Source organism: Pelodiscus sinensis, chromosome 1 (genome assembly GCF_049634645.1).
Source record: "Pelodiscus sinensis isolate JC-2024 chromosome 1, ASM4963464v1, whole genome shotgun sequence".
Taxonomy (NCBI): domain Eukaryota; kingdom Metazoa; phylum Chordata; order Testudines; family Trionychidae; genus Pelodiscus; species Pelodiscus sinensis.
In genome coordinates, this window is record NC_134711.1 from 98,400,998 (window position 1) to 98,418,346 (window position 17,349).

Consider the following 17,349-nt stretch of genomic DNA (forward strand, 5'->3'; position numbering starts at 1 on the left):
GATCCCTTTGGCAAAGCTAATCTTAACCTTTTCTTCTGCACTCATAATTGAGCATGCTCTTTTGTGCTGTGTCAACATGGTATACAGGCAGTCCCCGACTTACGCGGATCTGACTTACGTCGGATCCGCACTTACGAACGGAGCTTTCTCGCCCCGGAAGTCGGGGCGAGAGAGCCCCGTTCGTAAGCTGCTCCGGTTCCCCTGGTCTGCTGGAGACCGTCTCCAGTAGACCAGGGGCACCGGGCGGGTTCCCGCGCTTCTGAGGCTTTGCCAGAGCAAAGCCTCAGAAGCGCGGGAACCGCTGCTGCTGCCCCTTGAGACCCAGTGCCTGTGGTCTGCTGGGGACGGTCCCCAGCAGACCACAGGCACCCAGACTGAAGCCGCAGCCGCGGGGGGGTCCCGCGCCTCTGAGGCTTTGCCAGAGCAAAGCCTCAGAGGCGCGGGGAACCGCCGCTGCTGTCGCTTCAGTCAAGAAGCGGCAGCAGTGGCGGTTCCCCGCGCCTCTGAGGCTTTGCTCTGGCAAAGCCTCAGAGGCGCGGGACCCCCCCGCGGCTGCGGCTTCAGTCCGGGTGCCTGTGGTCTGCTGGGGACCGTCCCCAGCAGACCACAGGCACCCAGACTGGAGCGGCAGCAGCGGCGGTTCCCCGCGCCTCTGAGGCTTTGCTCTGGCAAAGCCTCAGAGGCGCGGGACCCCCCCGCGGCTGCGGCTTCAGTCCGGGTGCCTGTGGTCTGCTGGGGACCGTACCCAGCAGACCACAGGCACCCAGACTGAAGCCGCAGCCACGGCGGAGTCCCTCGCCTCTGAGGCTTTGCCAGAGCAAAGCCTCAGAGGCGCGGCACCCCGCTGCCGCTGCGGCTCTGCTCCCCGTGTCCCTGGTCTGCTGGGGGGGGGGGGGGGCGCGAAGCTAGTGTGCTCCCCCCCCCCCCCCCCCCCCAGCAGACCAGGCTTTTGTTTTGGACTCTGGGGCAGAGCAGCTGGGGCGCTGCCGATTGGTCCTGCAGCGCCCGTGGGCACTACTGGACCAACCCGGCAGCACCCCAGCTGCTCTGCCCCAGGTCCTGATTCAGCCGCTGCTGGTCAGTTTCAGCAGCGGCTGAATCAGGACGCCTGGGGCAGAGCAGATGGGGTGCTGCTGGGTTGGTCCAGTAGCACCCCAGCTGCTCTGCCCCAGGCGTCCCCAAGTCAGCTTCTGCTGAAACTGACCAGCGCTGACTACAGGAAGCCCCAGGCAGAGTTGCTCTGCCCCGGGCTTCCTGGAATCAGCTGCTGATCAGTTTCAGCAGCAGCTGACTTGGGGACGCCTGGGGTTCTTAAGTCAGAACTGGCGGTCAGTTTCAGCAGTGTCTGAATCTGGACGCCAGTTCCGACTTACATACAGATTCAACTTAAGAACAAACCTACAGTCCCTATCTTGTACGTAACCCGGGGACTGCCTGTAATGAGTATTTTCAAACATGCACTTAACAAGTACCTATTGTCTACAGGTAGGTTTGTAATTAATTATCTCATGATTCACAAACACTCTGTTTAGTGACACTCCAGCCAGGCTTGTCTGGAAATTAGAACATGAATCATGAATTCTGTTCTTTGCTCTGTTACTGAATTACTACACCTTAGGCAAATAGTTTAACGTCTTTGTTTCTGTTTGATTATCCATACTGTAAAATGGATGAGGATAAAGAATACTTCACATTTCTTATATTTTCTATCTCAAATGCTTTTAGAATCTCCTATTGGTTTTTAAAATCCAGTGTTTATCACTCAGGTAGGTTAAAACAGGAAGCTGAGGTGCAGAATTCACTTAACTTACATTGGGTACTACAATAAATCTGTGGCAGATCCAGACTGATTTCCTGATTTTCATTCTGATTTTTTTTTTTTTTAACCACAAGACTTTTTTAATCTTCTCACTACTTCTTCCTATGGGGTTGTGTGTGTGTGTGTGTGTGTTGTAAGTTTACTAATATGTCTGAAGTACTCAGATGTTCATAAAAGGTGTTCGATACTTTAAGTGATAGTGGTAGAGAAATAGAGCTATATAATAGCTTGGACAAATTTAGACTTTCTTTTTTGTATCTAATATGTTTATCACAGTTCATTATAACTTCAACTCAATGAGACTTAACTATATTAGGGTTAAAAAGAAATCTGGTTATTACTTTAGTTAAGAAGGTTGCATTTTTTTTTTTTGGCCTCAGTTCTTCAAGGTCACATTGCAGAATAATCTGGTTAAACACTATTGCATCATCTGTACCTCATGAAACACAAGCAGAGAGGGAATTACACTTTATTGAGAAACTAGACGCTGTAACTGCTCTGTACAAGCCCTGGAGGTTAGTTTTCTGATGAAACAAAAAACTTGGTGAAACTAGAATGGGTTTCATGTGTGTCAGTTTGTTGCAGTGTTACTTGTTTGGGGAGTTAACAAGACTGGTCTTCAATTTAAGTAAGACTAAGTGTTTTCTTATGGGAAACCATCTGATTGTGTGGTGGTGGTATTTTAAGTAGTTCAGGACCTTACTCTGTATATGCAGCCTGGCTTTCATAAAGTAATTACCTTGACATTTCTGGTTGGTCTTTTAACCTGAAACTAATGTTGATCTTGCCAGAGGACTCAGTGTTGTCCCAGATGAAGAAGTCATTGCAATGTATGATGGTTCCCATGTCCCCTTGGAACAAATGAGTGACTTTTATGGAAAGGTAACTATTTCTGTTTTTTAAAACTTACTAACTGAAACCCCATATATGCTACTGACTAATGTTATGTTTTCAAAATATTTGTTACATTTGTGCCTGTGGCCCCATTGTTGTAGGTGCAATACGAACACATAGTTAACAGACAGTCCCTTCCTCGAAGGGATTGCAATTGACATAGACAAGACAAGGAGTAGGAGAAAAGTTTATAGTTATCATTTTACAGATGGGGACCAGAGGCCTAGAAAGATTAAGTGAGTTGACCAGTCTCTCTCAGGAAGTGTATGGCAGTGCTGGAACTCCCCCCACTCAATATTCTGAAGTTCTCTTTTTGTACCTTAACTGTAAGACCATCCTTCTTTCTGGTTGGCATGAAGGTTTAGCTAATGGTGCAAAGACTTGTTTGCTAGTTAGACTGGTATGGAGGCCACTAATAGCCAAGAAGAAGGTTTCAACTTGAATTTTACTTTAAGGATATTGGTGCTCTCTCTGGTGGGTCTGTCACCTTCTTGTTTGGCACCAAGCCACTGTTGATGCCTTTAGGGGCCCATGAGTAACCACAAAGCGCTGTAGAGGAGTGTGACTTATTTCTCCCCCCAACTTCTTGGTGCTGAGAATTCTTCCTCTGTGCTCCCGTTTTCTCTCAGCCCAAGGAATTAAAAACTAGACTCTCTCAACTCTGGTAGTGAAGAAGCAAGACCTGAATGTTTTGTTTTACATCTTTCATGGCATTGTTGTAGTCTCAAAGGAGCTGTTTATTCTTCTGGGGTTAGCTTGCATGCAACTCCAAGCAAAACATGCTTATTTTCTCTCTGTGCATGGCCCTTTTGGGAGCAGTTGGGTTTATTTACTTCTGTATTCTGTTTTATCAAGTAGGGAGATTTTTAATTGCATTTAGCTTTTATGTCCTATAATAATAGGCTCTTGGCTTTTTGTTTACAATATCTTTTTTTTTTCTTTACCACTTATCTTCAAGAACCACTTAAAAGAAGAAAAATATTTTGGAGTCTTAGGGCTGCTCTGCACTGAAAACTTATATTGACATACCTACTACTATAAGGGCTGTGAAAAATCCACACCCTTGAGAGATGTAGCAAACCCAACCTAAGCACCAGTATAGATAGCGCTAGGAAGATGGAAAAATTCTTCCATTGACCTTGCTACTTCTTGGGGAGCTAGCTTAACTAAAGTGATGTGAGAACACCTGTTGCTGTAGTAAGTATCTACACTTAAATTCTACCAAGATGGTTTTTCAGGTACATTAGTTGTCTTTAGCCTTTTCAATATGTAGGAGAAACAGACTGCAAAATTCTAGACAAAGGGGTCTGGGAGGCATCATATGACACGATTATTTAAGCACCAAGCTTGTAAACACGTGGTGCTATTCCTAAATGGAATCACTGGTCCTTAAAGTTAGAAGTATTCTGCTTTTAATTTATCTTAATGATGTGTGGGGTTTCCCCTTTTATTAGTGTAAACCAAATTCTGCAGCAGTAAAATACAGATAGAAATACTTACCAAAACTAAATGCTATAAATCGAATAGAGCCAGATTCATTGCCAATTTTTTTATGCTGACACATGTCCTTATTTGCAGAGTTCACATGGAAGCACAATGAAACAGTTCATGGATATATTTTCATTACCAGAGATGACTCTCCTTTCTTGTGTGAATGAATATTTTCTGAAGAACAACATAGATTACGAACCTGTTCATTTGTACAAAGATGTCAAGGTATTCACTTTATGGGCACCTCCATAATTTTGCTTTTCTTTTATGACAACTCAAAGAAAAAATCTCCAGCTTTTTATGATGCTCCAGTTTTACAGATTAGTGCATTTACAATAAGAACTGCAAAAACCTATGGAAAAAGATGGAAGAACTTAAAAATCCTTGAAAATTTTTAGACACCTTTTATTAGAATTCTAGTATATTTTGGAGGGTGTGTCTGTATATCTGGGTTGAGAGGAGAATGGGAAAGGATGTAGAAATAAGTTTCACTTCCATGTGAAAAATATTTTGCTGGATCAGCATGTGAGACTATGCTATTAGATATTCTACCAATAAGGAATGGAAGAGTCAATGAGAATTCAATATAAAGTGTCCATGTGCACAGTCTTCATTTTTTGGGGGTATCCTCGAATAGCAGACAGTTGAGCAACTCTGCTTTCCTGAGTTCTAGTGAGGCATCTAACATTTTTTTCTTAGAAAGAAAAGAGAGAGGCCGTGATATAATGTAGGACCAAGCAAGTCCTGAGCCTCTCCTATGTGGAACAGTTTGATGGTGATTCTGCCATCTGCGTGTGTGTGGGCTAGGAAGTATGGGGCCTTGGGCACAAGTAGTGGGGTTGGAGGCAGCCAGCCCTCAATGCTGTCCAGAGCGTGCCAGTTCCGCCAGCCCTCAGAGCTGTCCAGAGCATGCTGCGTGGGGCTCCATCAGTGATTTAGGCAGCCAGAGCCACAGGCCCTTTTGAATTACGGGGCCCCAAGGCAGTTGCCATCTTTACCCTGTCGGTGGGCCTGACCATCTCTAACCTACTTAAATTTTTAAAATCTAAAAAAATTTAGTTTTGTAATTTTGTATTCTTGTATCTAGTCCAGTATTACAGTTGTGGTCCAGTAGCACAGATTTTTACCTCAAATCTACAACTGTGATGTTGTGTCATGTTTATGTGTGGTGTATCTAAAAGTACATTGTCACCTTTCCCCATTAGACAAGAAACATTTTTAACAAACTCTGTAGCTCACATTAAATTTTTTTGGCATTATCAGGCTTCCATCTATTTTGAGACGTCCTGAAGGTTTCCCAAAACCTCCAATTCTCCAGCTTCCGCTTTAGCATGTAGAAATATTTACTTCATCTCCCTTCTAAAAATCCACTTTATTTTAGATAGCACATAGTGGCAGTAACACGGTCCCACCAGGAAGGCTCTGGTATAGCTCAAGCTAAGGAAAGTAGCCAAATAACTTCAGACTTCTTTTTTGTTTCTTTACTTAAACTTTTAGCTTCTTTCATTGGCTCATAAATCTCTCATTTAATTACAAGTTAGTTGGGACTGATCCTAATCTGAGGAACTAGAAGATTTCAGTTTCCTCAGGAAGAAAGGAATGCATATCACATTGCAGGTCAACAGAAATCTGCTGTGCCTTGCACACCACTCAGGGCCCCAGGTCCACATTACCCTGAAAGATGCTGTATTGCAATCCGCAGTTATGTAAGGCTTCTGTTGCACTAAGGTCTCAACTTCTGGGAAGTATGAAAATGATCCTATCTTGGGCCATGTCTATACCTACCTGCAGACTGATGCTCTGGAGATGGATCTTTCGGTGTTCAATTTAGGGAGTCTAGTAAGGACCCACTAAATCAAATGCTGAGGGTGCTCCCATTGGTGCTAGTATTCCTACTCCTTATGAGTAAGGGAAGTAGACAGGAGCATTTCTCCAGTCAACCTCCTGCTGTGGGGACGGCACCAAAGTTCAGTTCAAGGTACTAGGGATATTACAATGTGTTTATTAAATGTAAACTGCTGAAATGAGCCTGGGCTCATCCGTTAACCTTCAGTTTCATGCGGCCCACTTCCCTCCACTGGGAAAGCCGGTTTTTAAGCTGGCTCCCTATGTATATCAGCTCCCACGGAGCTGGCTCCCCCACCTGCCATGCTGCTGTCTCTGATACAGAAGCAAGCAGTGCTGGAGGAGGGGGCAGGTGGGAGCCAGTGCTCGCACGGAGCCAGCTTCCCCTCCCCCCACATGTAAATGTGTAACCATTGACATTTTCAGCGGTTACATGTTTACCTAAATAAAAGCATTTTAACATCCCAACCTCAGAGTATAATCTTATTCTTAGGCCAAGTCTACACCAGAGGACGTGTTTAAATCAAGGAACACAACTCCAGCTATTTTAATTGTGTAGCTGGAGTTGATCTACCTTGATTCAAATTTGGCACTGTCCCCACAGCGTGAGGTCAATGGGAGAAATGCTCCTGCCAACTTCCCTTACTGCTTGTTGAGGAGTAGGAGTGCCAGCGCTGACGGGGACGTCCTCGCCATTCTATTTAGCAGGTTTTCACTAAACTTGCTAAATTGAACACCAGAAGATTGATTTGCAGAGCATCAATCTGCAGGGAAGCATAGAAGTGGTCTTAGTGAAGTAGCAATTTACACATAGTGAAGATTGCATGGTAACATTGTTTTTAGGGGAAATAAAGAGCATAAATAAGTTGATTGCAATCAAAGCAATATGTAGATTTTCATATTTGAAATAGCATTTATAAATACGAAATGTTTATCTTGATCTCTGACAGGATTCAATCAGAGATGTCCACATCAAAGGCATAATGTACCAAGCAATTGAAGCAGATATTGGTAAGATATTGGTACATGAGATTGCATGTAAGGATAACTTTTTTTTTTCCTCCATGATTTTGTTTCTTTCTCACGTTCTTTATAACTAAAAATCTTGAGGTGGGGGGATATCTTCAGCTTCACATGTCTCCCTTGGATTTTCTTCATTAAGTATATCCTGCACTCATCACAAGTTCTGGATTTTTTTTCCTAGTGAAAGTAGCAAAGTATTCTCTTAAAATTGGTGTTCAGCATAAAATTGAAATTAACATTTTCCCTAGAGAAGTACATCTGCTATGCTGAGCAGACCCGTGCAGTGTTAGGAAAGCTGGCTGATCATGGCAAGAAGATGTTTCTCATCACAAACAGTCCCAGTAGCTTTGTGTAAGTTTCCTGCCATTTACCATGTAACCATACTTGTAAAACGTTTTAAAATCAGGGTAGTTTTATTGTTTTGTCAGCTCACTGCTGCCATAGATCATTGCTAATGCTGCTGTTTGTTCTCTAGGGACAAAGGTATGAAATTTATCGTTGGAAAGGATTGGAGAGACCTCTTTGATGTAGTCATTGTACAGGCTGACAAGCCAAACTTCTTCAATGATAAAAGAAGGTGGGTCTCCTTTTAATGTAGCCTGGCTCAAGGAATTGACTCCATGTAAGATTATATAACATATTATGAAATATTTTAAATCATCTGTAATATACAGATGAAATTGCATTTGAAACCTGTTTATATGGTCATGAACTAATGCAGGATTACAACCCTGGATCCTGAAATAACAGCTGATAGTGTTGGGAGTAGTTAGCTCCAGTATTTTGTGTGGGATTGCTGGACTGTGTAAGGCAGGGGTTGGGAACCTTTTTTGGGTTGGGGGCCGCTGACCCACGGAAAATAAAAATCAGTTGGGGGCTGCACACACATGAGAAGCAACCCCCCCCCCACCCTCACTGACGTAGCCCCCAACACAGAGAGAGAGAGAGACTCCAGAGCCTAGGCGCCCCAGCCTAGTAGACTGTACTCAATCCCTGGGGTGGGGCAGCATGGGGTGGGAGCAGGCTGGAATGCCAGCGCACGTTCCCCAATGCTAGGGAGGGAGTCCTGAGCCCTGGTGGCTGGATCCAGGCAAGCTGGGGGTTGAATCTGGCCCCCAGGCCTGAGGTTCCCCACCCCCGGTGTACAGGTAGCAGGACTTTTCCATTATCACTTGGTTTTACAATGTGTTTGAGTGCTCTTGTTTTCCAAGTCAAAAGGGCTTAGCACCTTACCGGATTGGGCCTTGAGTTTGGAGGCATTCTTACAGACCTATCTTGCATTAGGTGAGAGGCATATAAGAACAAAGGGTATGTCTACACAGCAGTGTTATTTCAGAATAACTGATGTTGTTCTAAAATAACAAAGAGTGTGTCTACACTATGCGCCTTTCTTTTGAAATAATGTCGAGTTGGAGGACTACTTACTCCGACTCATGGTAACGGTCATTTTAGAAGAGTAAGGGAAGTCGAAGGAAGAGTGTTTTTACTTAGACTTCCTGCTGTGTAGACCGTGCCAAAAGCCAGTTTAAACTACAGCCACTCCCTGACTTACGAATACACCGAATTACGACCATCCGTACTTACAACCAACCTCCCATTAACCCCATTATAACATTTTCGAGTTGAGCACCATGTTTGTCAAGTTTTTTTTGAACAGCATGGGCAGCGCATTTAAGGGTATTTCCGACTTACAACCAAATCGAGTTACGACCAGGTGTTAGGAACGTAACCCGTTCGTAAGTCGGAGACGGTCTGTATTTTGACTTCAGCTACACAATTGATGTAGCTGAAGTTGCGTAGCTTATTTCGTCTTTAGCCCTGCTGTGTAGACGTACCCAAACTGATTTGTCTGGAGTCCCTGGACTGACTTTTACTGAATCAAATAATTTAGACTGTGCTGTCTATATGCATATGTTCCTGTTTGTCTTTTAAAAAGACTAGTTACTTTATGCTTTTGTATAATTTGGAGGGAGTTTTCTACCCTTGCTGTGATGTTCTTAATTATTCTACTCTTAATTAAATAAAAAAGTAAAAGAATTAGTTCTAGATATTCCTTTTGCTTTGTGTGTATAAAACATATAATCTTCCCCTCTTTCCTTCTTAATTTTTATTCTCTTTGCACCTCAACCTACTTTACCAGTAGGACAGTGCCACCCCCTGAACAGGAAGGCAGATTTTGGGTCTTAACACTGAATGCTCATAAAATGCAGGTGAAAGCAAACAATAAATGTTTTACTGAGAACATTTTCTTAAACTTTGGTATACCAAAGTCAGTATAATATTAAAATACATTGGCTGCAACAGCTAAAGTTTGGAGTCTCACTTTTGGTTTTGAGAAAGTTTGGTGTATATTGTCCTATTTTTAAAAAAATGGTAGTTATTAATATTTCCCTAAACCCTCCCCCACCCCAGCTCTTAAAGTGGTAGCCTTGCTATGACAGTGTGACAATTCTATACAATTCTGCTGTTTTAGACCTTTTCGGAAGGTGAATGAAAGGGGAGTGTTGCTTTGGGACAAAATTCATAAATTGCAGAAAGGCCAGATTTACAAACAGGTACACTTCCAATAATCCTTCCGTTACATATCTAGAGTTCATATCCAGTTCTTAGAATCTTATGTTTCTGTAGCCTTCGTAATAGTTTTTAAAAGTGGTTTAATGTGCTGAGAATAATTATATTTGTAAATGAATAAACTTTAATAAACTCCATTATTGGAGTTGTAAACTTTCAGCATACTAGGTCATGTTTATTGTAAGTGTGATTAAATCTTGCATTATAACAAAAATGGCTTGTATAATTTTAAGATCTAATAGTATTTAATGATTGAGAGTGTGACTTTAAAAAAAAAATATTTTCATATTATAATAAATATTGGTTTTGTTTTTAAACTTGCCATATTTTCCTCTGTTCTTTAACATTAAGGTTGTATATACTTTAGTGCACACATTTTGCTGGTGTTTTTTTTATTTTCCTTCTGCAGGGTAACTTATATGAATTTCTAAAGCTTACTGGATGGAGGGGTTCCAAAGTTCTGTACTTTGGTGACCACATTTATAGTGATCTAGCAGTAAGTAATTATGTTTCTATTGAGCTCTATAAAAGAAAAAGAAGCTAGCACCCTTTTTTCTAGATTTGAGAAGCCAGTTAATATTACAGACATGATGTTTCTAAATACAGGTTGTACTTCTGAAAACCAGCACACTCTCGTCTGGTAACATCTGTGATCTGGATGCTCTCGTCTGGTAACATCCATGGTTCTTCTGGAACACGGATGCTCCCAGACTAGAGAGCCCGGGAACGCAAGGACAAGAGGGCCAGCCAAGGCTGGGAGCCAACAGGGTTGGCAGCTCAGGACCGGGGCCAGAGTATCCCAGCAGCGCAGGGCCAGGGACAGAGTGTCCCCCGACAGCCCATGGGGAAGTGGGGCTGGAGCCCCATGGCAGGAGCCAGTGCCTGTGTCACTCAGGGAGCCCGCAGCAGCTGGGCAAGCAGCCCAACCAAATTGGCGGCAGCAGGCGATGGGCCTGGAGGCCGGTGGCAAGGGACCTCCCCGGTCTGACAAATTGTTTCATTCGGGACCAGTCAGGTCCTGATGGTGCTAGACCAGGGAGGTCCAATCTGTATTACATTTTAAAACTGCTAGGCTTATAGAAATAAACAAAATCAAACTACATTCCTGTAATAAAAATTAGGGAGGTTAGATAGCGATGAATTGAATTGCAGTATAACTGCACAAAATATTATCCATTACACAACTTTTTGACGGCCCCGGAGGGGCGGGGCCAGCAGCCAGTGTGCTCCCAGCCCCACTCTGATGCAGAGGCCACAGCGTGGCAGCGGCCTCTGTCTGCAGGGGGTCCAAGTTCCCCACAGACAGATGCTGCACCTGAATCCCACGGATGCAGCCTCCCCTGCCTTAAAAGCCAGCTCCCCATGGGTATCTCCCATCTGTTCTCTACCCCCACCTCCATGCTGCTGCCTCTGATAGGGATGTAGGGTTGCCAGGTGTCCGGTATTGAACAGGCCAGGCTGGTACTTTCGCCTCCTGTCCGGTGGTAAAATTCAGAATATACTGGACATCTAAAATGTCTGGTGTGTGCTGATTTTTTTTTTTTTTTTTTCCTCATCTTACTGGGTTCTGCAAGGGAGCTGTCCGGCTTGGTTCAGGGAGGCTTAACAAGTCTTGTTTTTTTGTTTTTTTCCCCTCTTTTTCCTCTTTCCTCAACAACTTTGGTCTCCCTCTCCTTTTTTTTTTTTTCTCTTCACAAAATTTTTTCCCTGGTGGGGTGGTGTGTGTGTGTGTGTGCACGTGAGGTGTTTTTTTTTTTTTGGGGGGGGGGTGTTGAGTATTTTTGGTTAAACTGGCAACCCTAGCAGCATGGGGTGGGGCAGGTGGCTTGTGTGAGCTGATATACACAGGGATCTGGATTAAAAGCTGGCTCCCCATAGCACTGGCTCCCACTCCCTCCTCTTGCTACCTCTGATACGGAGGCAGCAGGAGGCAGGGGATGTATGTAGTTAAGATTTATCGATAAGCCTCAGCTCGTTGGTTAATCATGTACTCGACTACACATTGACATACCTAATAAAATTTAGAATAGTAAAAATAATTACTTGAGAAGGATGATCATCATAATCCTGCTTTCCCCTCTTCCCCAATGCCTGCAGCTTTTAGCTAGTTTACAAATTAAGAACGTCCATGTAAGCATACATACTTGAGACAGGCACTGTTTGTGTCATATGTAACAGAGAATTTAATGTAGATACCCTGAAGTGCTGCATATCACTGGTTTGGATGACTTTTACAACCAATTATAATAGGGGATGAATGAACTTCTATTTTGAATTGCTCTGTTTACATCATCTAGTTTTATCTTATGCTGTCGATTATAGCCACAAAGCCTCTGCCTTTTTCTCATATTGTGCTACACAAATGAAACCATGTTAGCTCTGTGTTAAATGAAACCATGAAAGTGTTAGCTCTGTTTAAAAACCACTGCTTTAGCGTTTTAATTGTCTTCTGATTTTTGCCTCATGTGACTTCCCTTACAGCAGTGGTTCTCCATGTCTTCTGTTTCATGATGCCATGTTACAGCTAAAGTTCAGGATTCCCCATTCTGTCTGGGCATGAGGGTCCCAGGTCAGCAAAATAGTTAAATGCGCACACATTTTGTGGAATTGGGGCCCATGAAAGAAAAGGCCAGTCATCTTCCACTTAGGTGCAGTGGTGAAGAGAGTGCAGGGAACTGGTTGCCGTTCCTGTTCCAGCTCCTGTCCGCCTTGGCAGTGGTTTTAGTAGCTGGGGACCTGTAACATCCCTTATAGCCCTGAAGGTTTGGCTTGGTTAGTGGAATGCTGCCTTCTATGCGCTCATGTTCCCCTCTCTTCTCTTATCCCTCCTTCAGCTTTATCTTTGCAGAGTTTCCTTGTGCAAGGGAAATTTCCTATTGGCCAGAATCCATTCCCATTGTGTCACCTGAATCTGCTCCCTAAATTTGGATTTGAAGCTTATTCTAAAATTAAGCTTCTTTGCAGGTCGGCACAGTCGAACCACTGTGTTTAATGCTTTTGCTTACACATAAGTAGTAATTTAATTAACAACCCTTTTTGAGCTAAAGAATGGCAAAGAAGTAAATCTCCATTCTCTTAAGGCTTAAACTTGCTTTTTGCAATTCTTGTTGGTAAATAGGATTTGACCCTGAAGCATGGTTGGCGCACAGGTGCAATTATCCCTGAGTTACGATCTGAGATTAAAATCATGAACACAGAGCAGTACATTCAAACCATGACTTGGCTACAGACCCTGACTGGATTATTGGAACATATGCAGGTTTGTTGTGCCTGTATGGCTTTTTGTCTGTTATTTTGTAATAGCTTTTATTTAGCAGAGGGGATTCCGCCAACTCTTCCAGAGTTTGAATTAATGACCTTACATGTGTCTCCACTCTGACTTTAATTTAGTTACGTTAAAGCTTTCAAATCTGATTGTTGATAAATCATTCCTGCAATTGCAGTGTGTTTGTTAAGCTGGTTTGCGCACAAACTCTACACCCCTGCACTGAAACAAAAAGAAAATATATTTGTTTCATCAGCAAAACTCCTCTTTAGATATTGATGGTAACAGAAAATATGCTAAACCTGTATCAAGGGCTCCATTTTATGGTGCTGAGTAGGGAATAATGCAGTTTTCTCCATAGCCCTTCAGTTTATAAGAGCACTCTTAATTTTTGACTCTTCAGATTTTTTTTCAGTGCTCATAAGCAATGCACTGGCATTACCTTTTTTAAGCAGCATTTTTTTTTGTTCCAGCAACAAATAAGACTCCCCTTTGCCCCCCACTTAATGAACTCATAGTCTGCAAGTACATGTTTTGTTACTTGTTGACCACACTTATATTTCAGGTTCACCGAGATCCAGAGTCACAGATGATTTTACAGGAATGGAAAAAGGAAAGAAAAGAAATGAGGTAAGAACTGAGCATTCAAATACTCTGCAATTAAAATGGTGGGTTTTTGTTTAACATTCCCAGTGTTTTCCAGAAATCTGTATCCTCTATAATAGCTACTGATATGGATAGGGACAAGAATTTATATTGGTCCTCTGTGGGCCTCACACACAGCTGCTGTCTCCCTCTGCACAAGTGAGTTCCTTTGCAGTGTGCCCCTGCAGAACCATTTTGTTTTCACTGCTCTCTGCAGTACATAATTTATGGTCCCACATGAATGGCCTGAGTTACCTGGATACTCCTCCCACTCTGCACAGCCCTGGCCCACCACCTTTGAGGCTGTATCCCCTTGCTTTTCTTTTTTCCCCTACATTCAGTGCTACTCGTTGATACAGTTCCTAAGGTAGTCTTTGCTTTACTCCAAACCATGCTTCTCAATAAGGGGAATAATGTTTTTATGTTTTGAATTTAAACTTCAAGAGACCTATGTCAGATTCTCTGGATGAGAAGTTGAAGTTTGTGGAGACTCTTACTATTTAGTTAGGGAACTTTCCCAAAAATTAATGGAAGCCTTTGGAACCAGTTACTGCCGTTCCTTAACAGTCTTTTTGGAAATGGGACTGGAAAAGACAATCTAATCTCTTCCAATTGGAAAAATGGTGTCTGAGTTAGCTACCTATGAAGCTACTCCCAGCAGCTGAAGAGACTATGGCTACGTTTACATTGCAGGCTTCTTGTGCAAAAACCTTTTTGTGGAAGAGATTTTTTCCGCCAAAAGTTCTTGCACAAGAGAGCGTCCACACTGCATGGACGCTCTTGTGCAAGAAAGCTCTGATGGCCATTCTGTTAATGGCTATTAGAGCACCTGTGCTTTTTCTCATAGGCTGTTTTTGCGCAAGAAACCCGTTTGCCCCACACACCTTTTTGCGCAAGAACTCTTGCACAAGAAGTCTTATTCCTTGTAGAAAGAGGAATAACTCTTGTGCAAAAAGCCCTCTCTTCTTGATTTACTCTCAATTTTCTTGCGCAAAAACACGCTTGTAGTGTGGATGCTCTGAGTTTTTGCACAAAAACTCTGCAGTTTAGACACAGCCTGTGGGAGAACATGGAGGGAATCACAAGATGTGCAGGGACTATGATGTTCTGCCTTCCCACAACACTGCATTATGAAATACAGACCCACAGTGCACTGCTCACACTGTCAGTGAGGATGACATAGTGTGGACATGATCTGTCAACACGGAACAAGTGTGAACACCCTCTGGTGACACTTTTTTAAAAATTGTGTTGACTTTTGGGTGTTGACACTTTTTTTCAACAAAAGTTGGTAGTGTAGACATAGCTTTAGGTTGGGAAATGGAAATCTTTAAGATAAGGTTAAGTCTCCTCTGCAGCCCTTCAAAATAAACTTGGGAACATTGCGGATCCAATCTTATGCCATTGGTTTCAGTGGGTGTAAAATCAAGGTCTTATTAGTCACGCGAATGATGTTTACACAATTACATATAGTCACATGAAATCCTTTTCAAAGCACGTCTTAGTGGCTTTGAGAGACAGTACTAAGAGAATAGTATAAATGCTCTAATTATTCGAGATGTTGGGTTATGTACATTGATTAAAAAGTCTCTTCCCTCTCACTCCCCATCCTCTGTCTCTTCTTAAATTTTCTCTCTGGTGACAGGGAAATGACCAGAAACTTCTTCAATTCGCAATTTGGGAGCTTATTCAGGACTGACCAGAATCCAACCTATTTCTTACGGCGCTTATCTCGATTTGCTGATATTTACATGGCATCTCTGAGCTGTCTCTTGAACTATGATCCCGATTACACATTTTATCCAAGGAGGACTCCTTTGCAGCATGAACTCCCTACCTGGTCAGACCAACTATGCACTGGTACATTCAGAATACCCTTCCTGCAAGAGATGGTTCAGATCAAATGAGCTTGGCATGTATGTGGGTTATTTTATAGCACCTGAAATGGATGAATATACCCATCAGTAACAACCAGAATGTAGATTTATTTTTAAGCACGTAATACATTTATTTATTTCGATCCAGTTACTGGAGTTATCTGTCCTGATAGAGCAAGAATTTGTGTATAACTGGTCTCTCTTTCTCTTGAGGTAATTCTGTGCCAAAACCCGAAAAGTTCTGCAATCAATATTTTAATAATCATATTTTATTTTTCAAAATAACACCATATAATCTCACCAATTTCCATCATTTTGGTCATTTATTTCAAGATACAGACATTTTTGCTGACAAGTAACAATACAGACACCAAAAGAGATTCAGGAAATGTTCTGTTTTGCCAAATAGATCCCTTACTAGGGCATATTTAATAGAGAATTCTGAATAATAAATCATTTCAACTACCATGCAGAACAGCATTTCCTGCACCCCTCTGAAGCAGTGCAAAAGCTTGGGGCAGGGCAGCTAGAGTACAGAGGAGCTGAGGGAGAAGAGCTGGGAAGGAGCCTGCAAGGGAACCTGGAAGGTTGTTGGGTATGGGTGGGAGAAATATAGAACACTTATTGTGGGGGCAGGAGGAGAAAGGGAGGGATTGTTAGGGAGCTGAAGAGCCTCCCCCATACAGACCCTTCCTGATCATAGTCCCTCCGGTTCAATCAGACACATATGTCCCTATAGGCCCCTGCACTCTCTTCCTGATGTCCTGTCTCTGAAGCCAACCTCTTCCCCCCCCAGCGACTCCTGTCTCTCCCATCCCTTTGTAGCTTTTCATACTTCTCCATGACCATGTGGTCATGCACCCCCCTCTTCCATTCAACCCCTGACTCTTTGCTGTCACCTCACTAACTCCTATGCCTTTGCTGTAGTCTGTTCCCCTCACTAGCCCTTCTGAACCCTAGTCTGTGACCCCTCAGCAGCCCTATGTACCTTCTTCTGTCCGTGTCAACCATGTTGCTTGCTTCCTTACCTAGCCCCACAGGTAGGCACTGAGAAGGCAGTGTCTCCTCTCTCCTTCTCTGCAGCTGACTGCTCTGGCCCCTAAGCTGGCTGCCCTCTGGTTTAGTGCCACAGCAGCTCCTTGTGGGGAAAAAGGGGTAATTGCAGTGCCTCTGCAGGATAACCTATTTTCAGGGGGGCTGGAGGGAGAGAAATCTATTGGGAACATGAATTCTGCTCATGGCTGTGGTGCAGAATTCCCCTGGGAGTATCTGTGTATAGATAGTCTTTAAAATAATGAGACTTAGGCTTGTACATAGAGGGAGGAAAAAAGACCTCAAACAATTGGCTGGAAGGGAAAATTTGTTTTTTCGTATTGAAACTTGTATCTGCAGCCTTGTGTTATACGAAGATACAGAAAATATGCATCCTATTTCTTCTGTTGGTCTGATTGGACCTCCATCTGGTGACTCCAAATGTATCTTGATGTGATTAAAATGATTAATTTTATCAGGGAGAAACACAATTATCAGTGAGTTTACAGTGAAGTGGGGAGAGAGTAGAACAAATATAGTAACTTTCTGTGCTGGAGACTTGAGTTACAATTAGGGTTGCCAGGTGCCCAGTATTGACCTGGACAATCCGGTATTTTTGCTTCCTGTCCAGTAAAAAAAAAATTCAGAAAATACCAGACACCTAAAATATCCAGTACTTTCTGAATTTTCCCCCCCTCTTTTCCCCTCCCCCCCCCCCAGCCAGGAGGTGAAAATACTGGACACCTGGCAACCCGGCCTCTTCCCCCCCCCCCCCCCCCCCCCCGGGACCTGCTGCTTACCTGGTTCCGCAGGGAAGCTGCGTTCTGGCTTGATCAAAAAAACAAAATGGCGGTGGGCAAAAAGCCTAAAGACCAAGCAATGCTTTC

At 43.2% G+C, this 17,349-nt stretch overlaps 1 protein-coding gene across 5 annotated transcripts in view; it reads left to right on the plus strand.

The window, feature by feature from the left end:
- The window catches only part of NT5DC3 (5'-nucleotidase domain containing 3), a 47,962-nt gene extending 30,755 nt beyond the window's left edge, over positions 1-17,207 (plus strand). For all 5 annotated transcript variants that reach the window (XM_075938894.1, XM_075938899.1, XM_075938904.1 and 2 more), the window contains 10 exons: positions 2,611-2,701; positions 4,292-4,429; positions 7,000-7,060; positions 7,321-7,423; positions 7,548-7,649; positions 9,546-9,627; positions 10,053-10,139; positions 12,762-12,902; positions 13,474-13,538; positions 15,199-17,207. In XM_075938894.1, the coding sequence (XP_075795009.1) occupies positions 2,611-2,701; positions 4,292-4,429; positions 7,000-7,060; positions 7,321-7,423; positions 7,548-7,649; positions 9,546-9,627; positions 10,053-10,139; positions 12,762-12,902; positions 13,474-13,538; positions 15,199-15,460 (1,132 nt within the window). In that variant the 3' untranslated portion in view covers positions 15,461-17,207. The remainder of the gene's footprint in view (positions 1-2,610; positions 2,702-4,291; positions 4,430-6,999; positions 7,061-7,320; positions 7,424-7,547; positions 7,650-9,545; positions 9,628-10,052; positions 10,140-12,761; positions 12,903-13,473; positions 13,539-15,198) is intronic.
- The last annotated feature ends 142 nt before the right edge of the window (positions 17,208-17,349 follow it).